Source organism: Babylonia areolata, chromosome 14 (genome assembly GCF_041734735.1).
Source record: "Babylonia areolata isolate BAREFJ2019XMU chromosome 14, ASM4173473v1, whole genome shotgun sequence".
NCBI classification, from domain to species: Eukaryota; Metazoa; Mollusca; class Gastropoda; order Neogastropoda; family Buccinidae; genus Babylonia; species Babylonia areolata.
This window is the reverse complement of record NC_134889.1, coordinates 18,861,471-18,871,470: the sequence shown is the minus strand read 5'-3', so window position 1 is coordinate 18,871,470 and position 10,000 is coordinate 18,861,471. Positions and strand designations below refer to the sequence as shown.

General features: G+C 41.5%; 1 protein-coding gene across 5 annotated transcripts in view; it reads right to left on the bottom strand.

The window, feature by feature from the left end:
• Positions 1–10,000, bottom strand: part of LOC143289884 (uncharacterized) — a 106,573-nt gene that overhangs the window by 89,073 nt on the left and 7,500 nt on the right. For 2 of the 5 annotated variants that reach the window (XM_076599093.1, XM_076599092.1), the window contains exons 2-3: positions 5,554–6,016; positions 4,262–4,746 (exon numbers count right to left, since the gene is read on the bottom strand). In XM_076599093.1, coding sequence (XP_076455208.1) covers positions 4,262–4,391 — 130 coding nt within the window. In that variant the 5' untranslated portion in view covers positions 4,392–4,746; positions 5,554–6,016. The remainder of the gene's footprint in view (positions 1–4,261; positions 4,747–5,553; positions 6,017–10,000) is intronic. The other 3 variants (XM_076599094.1, XM_076599095.1, XM_076599096.1) reach the window with 3 other exon arrangements.

Below are 10,000 nucleotides of genomic sequence, written 5' to 3'. Positions count from 1 at the left end.
ACAGACACAGACACACAGAGAGAGTATATCTACCTCTGTCTTCGTCATCCGACACCTCCTCTCTCTCTCTCTCTCTCCTGCCTACCATTCTTCCTCTCTCTCCCTCTCTCTCTTAAACACACACACACACACACACACACACACACGCCTCTACGTGTTCCCCTACACGTACTCATAGGACAATAAAACTGACAGTCTGTTGATATAACCATTGTTCACCATTCCAAACAAAGATCAGACAACGCTCAGACAATAAATAAACAACCCTATAAAAACATAAAAAGAATAGATTATAACACACACAAAAAAGAAAAAAAAAAAACCTGGGGTAAAAATAAAAATAAAAAATAAAAAATCCAGAAGCGTGTAAATTTGATCAGCCTAAAAAGCTCCCAAACTGACAAGCAGAACTGGTTAGCAGTAGCAGGTAATCTGGTTTGGAACATCTGTGTCAACGTTTTTCCTGTGTCTGTGTGAAAGTATCAACGTAACTTCATTCTCGTAGCCCATATCTCCCCTTCGCTTTTGTCCAACACCCGAATTTATGGGGACAGAGAAGGCCGGGGATCTGTCAGCAGCACCTTTTGCCAGGCCAAGTTTATTATAGTTATACACACACACACACACACACACACACACACACACACACACACACATACAGAGGGGAGTACAGAGAGCAGAGAGTGTGTGTTTGTGTGGTGAGAGAGGAATTCTGTTCACGTCATGTCTTTGCAAATCAGTTTGTGTGCATTCACGTGAGTGCATGGGGGAGAGACTATGGAGGGGGTAGGGTGGGGTGGGGTGGATGGTGGGGGTCGTTGGGGGTGTGTGTGTGTGGGAAGTGTATGTGTGTGTGGGGGTGGGGGGGATAAGGGCGTGAGGGGGTGAGGATGTGTTGGGGGGAGTCACATTTGTGTGTGTGTGCGTGTGCGTGTGCGTGTGAGTGTGTGTGTGTGTGTGTGTGTGTGTTCGATTCCGTGAACTTTATGTGTGGAAGGGGGTGCTTTAATGTACGTATACATGACTGTATGTGTATGTGTGTGTGTTTGTGTCTGTGCCTGTGTGTCTGTGTGCGTGTCCTCATGAGCGCGTGCGTGCGTGCGTATTTGTGTGTGTGTGTGTGTGTGTGTCTGTTTGTGTCTGTGCGTATGTCCTCGTGTGTGTGTGTGTGTGTGCGTGCGTTCGTACGCGGATGCATGTGAGTGGCTGCAAATGTTCGGTTATCTTTCAATGGGCAGATATCGAGATAAATCTCTTCGACAGCTTTTATCCGCTTCCATCATGACTACCACCAGCATCACCACCACCACCAACTATCACACAGTACCTGTTTCCCCAACACCTGATTGACTGTTCTGACACCTGGGACACACACCTTCACACTAATCCAGCCAGGCGTGTGTGTTCGCCAATCAAACAGCGCCGCGAGAAATAGGCCCACTCAAGTTTTTTTGTTTTTTTGTCCATTTCAGATTACGTTTGATGTTACGTTGCTACACACGCGTTCTCTGGACCAGAATGTTGGTTTTTTTTACGTCATGCACAAGTCATTGGCGAAGTAACAGTGCAGTGATAAGCCCTATATGTGATTAAGCCACTGATTGTTTCATGGTTATAAGTAGAAAGCATATTATGAATGTCCAGCGACGTATTTATAAACGAAACGTGTTTTGTTTGTTTGTTTTGTGTGTTTACTTATTTATCTATGTATCTATTTATTTACTTTTTGTTGTTGTTTGTTTTGTTAATTTTTCTTATCAACAAAATGTCACAGGTGAAAATACTACAACGGGAAATTTCATCCTGTATTGTGGATTAACCCCTTAACTGCCAGCAACAGTCAAGTGGTTAACCTGCTAATTTTGTTTCATACTGTGGGGTTAATAAAAGGGCAACACACACACACACACACACACACACACACAACAATAAAAACAACAACAACAAAACCTGAGACATTTGTTTAAGCATTCCAGGTCCTGAAATGTTCACAGAGTTATGTCTTGTTGTGTTTACCACCACTATTTCACGCATCTCTCCCGAAATAACGTGAACACAAACTGAACGCCTCGTTGTTTCTCTTGAACATATTTCATCCAATGCTACCACCATCGACAAGGAAAATAACCAACAACTAAGACACAGTACCTGTTTCCCAACACCTGATTGACTGTTCTGACACCTGGGACACACACCTTCACACTAATCCAGCCAAGCGTGTGTGTTCGTCAATCAAACAGCGTCGCGAGAAATGGGTCCACTCAAGTCTTTTCTTTTCTTTTTTTTTCTTTTTTGTGTGTGTGTGTGTCAATTACAGGTCAAGTTACGTCGCTGCACACGCGTTCTCTGGACCAGAATGCTTTTTTTTACGTCATGCACAAGTCATTGGCGAAGTAACAGTGCAGTGATAAGCCCTATATGTGATTAAGCCACTGATTGTTTCATGGTTATAAGTAGAAAGCATATTATGAATGTCCAGCGACGTATTTATAAACGAAACGTGTTTTGTTTTTTTTTGTTTAGTGTGTTTACTTATTTATCTATGTATCTATTTATTTACTTTTTGTTGTTGTTTGTTTTGTTAATTTTTCTTAACAAAATGTCACAGGTGAAAACACTACAACGCGAAATTTCATCCTGTATTGTGGATTAACCCTTTAACTGCCAGCAACAGTCAAGTGGTTAACCCGCTAATTTTGTTTCATACTGTGGGGTTAATAAAAGGGCAACACACACACACACACACACACACAACAACAACAACAACAACAAAAACAACAACAACAAAACCTGAGACATTTGTTTAAGCATTCCAGGTCTTGAAATGTTCACAGAGTTATGTCTTGTTGTGTTTACCACCACTATTTCACGCATTTCTCCCGAAATAACGTGAACACAAACTGAACGCCTCGTTGTTTCTCTTGAACATATTTCATCCAATGCTACCACCATGGACAAGAAAAATAACCAACAACTAAGACACAGTACCTGTTTCCCAACACCTGATTGACTGTTCTGACACCTGGGACACACACCTTCACACTAATCCAGCCAAGCGTGTGCGTTCGCCAATCAAACAGCGTCGCGAGAAATAGGTCCACTCAAGTCTTTTTTTTTCTTCTTCTTCTTTTTTGTGTGTGTGTGTGTGTCAATTACAGGTCACGTTACGTCGCTGGACACGCGTTCTCTGGACCAGAATGCTTTTTTACGTCATGCACAAGTCATTGGCAAAGTAACAGTGCAGTGATAAGCCCTGTGCGAATTAAGTGCCTGATTGTGTTATTGCGATAGATATGCATGTGATCATGTCGGTTTTATCTATCTATTTGTTCTTTTTTTTATCATTAGAGGCGGCCTAACAAAACTATAATTGCTGTAACATTTATTTTCCTCAACACTGGGTGAGACACAAGGAAACCAACCAACTGCTGTGTTTTGCCTTGTCTCTGTTTGACTAAGACTCCAGCTGTTTTGTGTCTTCAGTTTTAAACAGACTCATTTTGTGCTAAGGCTCATATGAAACATGTGGAGCGTTGGCCCAGTGGTAACCCGTCCGCCTAGGAAGCGAGAGAATCTGACCGCAATGGTTCGAATCCCACAGTCGCCAGTTCTTTCTCCACCTCCACCAGACCTTGAGTGGTGGTCTGGCCGGACGCTAGTCATTCGGATGAGACGATAAACCGAGGTCCCGTGTGCAGCATGCACTCAGTGCACGTAACAGAATCTCTAGCCCAAGACAACTCTGGTCACCGAATGGCTTCCAATAACTGCAAAGATGTTGAGAAAGGAAACTCACGCATAGACATACCCAAATGAGCAATCGAAAAGCAGAAAAAAGGATACAATTTAAGATTGAAAAAAAAAAGTGAAATACGCGAGAAAACATTTACAGCACACAGTTGTTTTCAGGGGATTACAGACAGATACCTTCCCCTTGTTGTTCATTCACATCGCGCTTATTAAGCATCGAGCACGCGCACACACACGCTGGCACAAACGAATCTTCAATGCACACATCCCCATACACACAGAGGAAGCCTGGAAGTAGCAGAGGCAATGAGTCAGATGCACAACAACATCATCAGCAACGACACCACCACCAACGACAACAAGGAAATCATCATCAACATCAACAACAACAACGAAAACGTCATCAACAACAACCACCCTCTCACCCCCCCCCCCACCCCCATCCCACCAACACACACACACGCACCACCTCCAGCGCCCTTCCATTCAATTCATTTCCTTCACCACTCACCTGCTCTCTGTATCCTCTGGAAAGCTTTCGTGCGTTTCAGAAAGTAAGGAAGGATCCCGCCGATCTCGAAATCAGATCGCTCCTTGGGCGGCTTGGTGATGATGTCCACCAGCTTGCTGTACTGCGACATCCTGAAGTCCTTCCTCCCTCTTGAGGCTGTCGTCCTGGGTGTCTGTGGTACTGGAGCACTGGAAAGTTGTGAATCACGTTCCTTTTTGTCCTTTTGTTGGAAAGTTGTGAATCACGTTCCTTTTTGTCCTTTTGTTGGAAAGTTGTGAATCACGTTCCTTTTTGTCCTTTTCTTTGTTGGGAAGTTGTGAATCACGTTCCTTTTTGTCCTTTTCTTTGTTGGGAAGTTGTGAATCACGTCCCTTTTTGTCCTTTTGTTGGGAAGTTGTGAATCACGTCCCTTTTTGTCCTTTCCTTGTTGAGAAGTTATGAATTACGTTCCGGATGTTTTTACCTGATGCGAGGTTCTTCCTCACCTTGGATCACGTATAAATATTATTATTATTAGCAGTAGTAGTATTTTTATGTATTTATCTATTATTTTTTATTTCTTAATTTTGTTGTTGTTTGTTTTGTTTTTTTGGTTTTTTTTATTTTAATTCTTTTTTTTTCTTAAGTCCTGACTAAGCGCGTTGGGTTACGCTGCTGGTCAGGCATCTGCTTGGCAGATGTGGTGTAGCGTATATGGATTTGACCGAAGGCAGTGACGCCTCCTTGAGCTACTGATACTGATACTGGATCACGTTTTCTGAGCTCCATCCTTTGCTTCGAGTCTCTCCTCGGGATAATTTCTACTTAGGTCCTTCCCTTGATGCTCTCCTATCTGGTCCGCAAGACTCCTTTCGATTCTATGGTAATTGATTCAGATCTCTCTCTCTCTCGTACGGCCTTCTTCTGTCTTGCAAAATCGATTCTGTTTCTAGATCCTTCTCACGTTCCTCTTTTTCTTTCTTCCTTTTTTTAATTTTTTTTTTTTTTTTTAATCTTTTCTTTCAGTGGAACTTATTCTTTTGTCCTATGTTCGTCTCAAAACAATCCTGTTTTCCCGCCACGCTTATTGTTCAGACAACCTGCTTCAATTCGTAACGCTACAAACGTCGCTTGGGGTTTCAGACTGTGTTGTCCGCTGTTGTTTTTGCTTACTTCCTGATGAAAGGCGCATACATTATTCAGCTTATATATATATACACACACACGACGGCAGACAATGGGGGTATAGGTTTTCTTTCCTAAATTTGAACAAAGCTACACACACAATAGGCTTATTTGAAGAAAAAAAGCACCTTTATGAAGCTTCTTATTCTATCCACGTCTATATTGGTCTCGACGTTTTCAAAACCCACAGCATGTTCACAAATTGAAATGACTGCGATTTTACTGCCTTTATATAGCCTTACACTGGCATGTTTATTCTACAGACTTTAATCATTAACAATAGAATAGGGAGCCCGTCGTTTGAAAACAAACACACAAACAAACAAACGTTCACTCCACAACAATAAGATTGGAATATCTGCAGGGGGGTGCGCGCTAATCTTAGTTGTTGTTTTTTTTCCCCCTCCAGGCCTTGAAACCTGCGTGCCGATGTCTCGAGTTCGTGACGATTGGGGGTTGGGGAAATCAGTGCTTGGTATTACTGACATCCATCCATAAACAACACGGTGTGCATGATCCCCAGACCCTGAAGAAAGACCTCCTGTGCTCAGGGCCTTCTCAAGTCTCTTGTCTCCGTCTCTCGCTGCAAGCCTGTTAGATAACAATAGGAAGTTGTGTGTGAGTTAGTTGCATAACACACACAGAGAGGGCCGTTGTGTTTGCTTTTGGGGTTATTAATCAGTCAGTCTGTTCAACACTCAATCAAACAGCAGGAATAACACTGAGGGTTTGTGTGAGTATTGCTGAAAGAGTGGGCGCTGTGTCTGGCTTTGTTCTGTCGGTTTTGTCAGTCAGTCAGCTCGGTGATCACTCCGTTTAGTCGACTTGTCAATTAATGAATTAAACAATTATTTCTCAGTTAATCAATCAATCAATCAACTCAACAAATCTGTCAAATCGTTGATCAGTTAACTAAACAATTACTTCTCCATCAATCAATCAGTAATCAATTAACCAACCAACCAAGCGATCGTTTGGTCGATCCGTTGATACGTCAATCACACAATCATTTCTCAATCAACCAATAAATCAGTCAACCAGTTAATCAATCGGTCACACTCACACGCTCACTAATTCAACCAAGCAACCAAATAATCAATTGACTGCAAAAAAAAAAAAAATAAAAAAAATTAAAAAAAAATTAAAAAAGGGGGTAACAGACAACAAGACTCGATCGTAGTTCACAGCTTTTTCAGGACAAGCAAAATAAGTTTCGTTCTTTCCCCCACTCTGCTTTGTATGAAAACAAAATGAAAACAACAACAAAAACTTTCAAGAGATAATAAAACGACTATGGCGGACCGAAAAAAACCAAACGAGTTTTTCAAGAACAAAGTGACGATGACCAAATGACCCATTTCACTCCGGAACGTAGCCTACTTTAAAAAAAAAAAAAAAAAAAATCAATCCCTCTTAGAAATTAACTTGGCTAAAAAGGGAGAAACATTGTTTGATCACCCGGCCCAGAAACGTCGCCGTCAATGAGCTGACCACAAAGAAATTTTGAGGACAACGTTGGCGAGCGATGTCTCGCATTGTTTCGTCGCTTCGCCGGTCCACAGAAATTAAGTGAGAAGATGAGAGCAGGGGGACTGGGGGCGCGCGGAGATGGGGGTGAGGAGGGTGGTGTTCTATTTTAAGACAGCTTACTCGGTTAACGTCTATTTTATCATTTTTGAAAAAAAAGAATGTTTTCTAGTCGGCCTGAGAAGCTGAGAAGCCACAGTCAAAACTTACAGTACTCTTTGTCTTTGTGTTTTTTTTCGTACGATGACTTTCGTTAAGAATCTTTACAAGCAATAAATATATAAGAAGATAAATGACAAAATAACAAAATAAATGAATAAATAGATGAATAAATAACAAAATGAAAGTATGAATAGATAGATAGATAAAAGAAATTAAGATAGATGGATCGATATATATATATATATGTATATATATATATATATATATATATATATATATATATATATATATAATATGCAGCAGTCCTTTACGTCTGCTTTGCTTAAAATTTACTCACATACTGGCGGATCAGATTCTTCAAAAACGATTAGATGTACACTAAGGTTAACGGAACAAGAAAACGGAATTTTTCAGACTGTTTCCTATGAAATTCGACTTTCAATGAAAAATAACACAAAGAACGAAAAAAGAAAACACACACACACACACACACACACACACACACACACACACACACACACATACAAACACACACAAAAACAAAAAACCCAGTAACAACAGCACAAAGCTGCGATACCAAAATGGAAATATATGACATATTTCACACGATGCAAATTCCAGTTAATCCCTAGGGATTAATGAAAACTGATAAGAAAGCTGACTGATTTTAATTACCTGTCCAAGGAGCGTCCACCTTAATACAGTGGCGGATAAATCTCACAGAGGTGTCATACGGAACTCTGAAGTAGATACAGTGTGTGTGTGTGTGTGTGTGTGTGTGTGTGCGTGTGTGTGTGTGTTTCTTCCTTTGTCAGAGAGAACCATTGCAGCGGAAAGAGAGAGAGAGAGAGAGACCGACAGACAGAGACAGAAACGTACAGACAGAGAGACACAGAGACAGACAGACAGACAGAAGGATATAGACAGAGGAAGAGATCGAAACAGAGAGACAGCGACAGGGAAACAGATATAAAGGTGTCTACTGGCGTGGACACACCGAATTAAAGATCCCTTCACACATTGCTATGTCGCTTCGCTGGATGACTGGGGGCAGTGAGAGTTTCATTCTGGCCAAGTTAATAATAGCTAACTCGGTTAATTTACGTATTGCACAAACATATTGGAGAAAACGATGTAGGAACATATGAATGTCTGTTTCGTAAACTTAAATGCATGTTTGCAGGGATATATATATATATATATATATATATATATATATATATATATATATATATATATTCCAATACAAAATACACACATAAAAAAAGAAATGAATAAGTGGAGTGATGGCCTAGAGGTAACGTGTCCGCCTGGGAAGCGAGAGAATCTGAGCGCGCTAGTTCGAATCACGTCTCAACCGCCGATATTTTCTCCCCTCCATTAGACCATGAGTGGTGGTCTGGACGCTAGTCATTCGGTTGAGACGATAAACCGAGGTCCCATGTGCAGCATGCACTTAGCGCACGTAAAAGAGCCCACGGCAATAAAAGGGTTTTTCCTGGCAAAAATCTGTAGAAAAATACACTTCGATAGGAATTAATAAAACTGCACGCAGGAGAGAGAGAGAGAGAGAGAGAGAGAGAGAGAGAGAGAGAGAGAGAGAAAGGGTGCCGCTGTAGTGTAGCGACACGCTGTCCCTGGGGAGAGCAGCCCGAATTTCACACAGAGAAATCTATTGTGATCAAAAGAACTACAAAATTATATATATATATATATATATATATATATATATATATATATATATATATATATATAACAATGAGAAGTAGCTCTCCCCTATTTACAAGGTTATGATACAATATGATAATTATGATATGTGTATTTATATAGCGTCTATCCTCGGTCGGAGACCAAGCTCCTAGCGCTTTACAAACTTGGGGTCATTTGCACAACAGGCTGCCTACCTGAGTAGAGCCGACTAACGGCTGCCACTGGGCGCTCATCATTCGTTTCCTGTGTCTTTCAATGAAATTTCAGGCGCACATACATACACAGACATACATGTAACATTCTTCGTGTATGACCGTTTCGTTTTTTACCCCACCATGTTGACAACCATACTCCGTTGTATGGGTATTTTCTCGTTTCCATAGTCCACCGAATGCTGACATGGATTCCAGGATCTTTAACATGCGTATTTGATCTTCTGCGTGCGTATACGCACGAAGAGGATTCAGCCGCTAACAGGTCTGCACGTATGTTGACCTGGGAGATCGGTATAATCTCCTCCCTTTACCCATCAGGCGCCGTTACCGAGATTCGAACCCGGGGCCCTCAGATTGAAAGTCCAACGCTTTAACCACTCGGCTAACAATAAAAGCAAGTAGCTCTCCCCATTTACAAGGTTCATGACAACGTTCAGTCAATACTGCTTATGCTACCGATTCAGCCAGTACACAAGCAGGTACAAACAGAAGGTACAGAGGAACAATCCCAGACACATCCTCCAAAAAAACACAGAAGTTCCAGGCCTGATCATAGTATATATGTATACCAATATTATGAAAGTGCGCGCGAGCGCAAAAGTAACTATGTACATTTACATGACCGTTGATTTGTATTCCTAACATGGGCATAATGATCATTTTGTTGTTTTTGTTATTTGTATATAAGAAGAAAAGAAAGAAAGAAAGAACATGTTGGCAAAGAGAAAGAACAGCGCGGAAATTGTTGGTGTCAGTCGATTCATCATTCATACCCATACACCCCCACCCCCACCCCAACACCCCGACTCCCTCCCGCCCCCCCCCCGCCCCCGCCCCACGCATTTATAACCCAGCCTTCAAAGCCAGTGAACAACCTCCACTTAACACGAAAGACGTTTAACTGAAGAACGAACGAACATAAAACGTTGCGAAACTTCACGAGCAGAGACAGAGAGGTTCT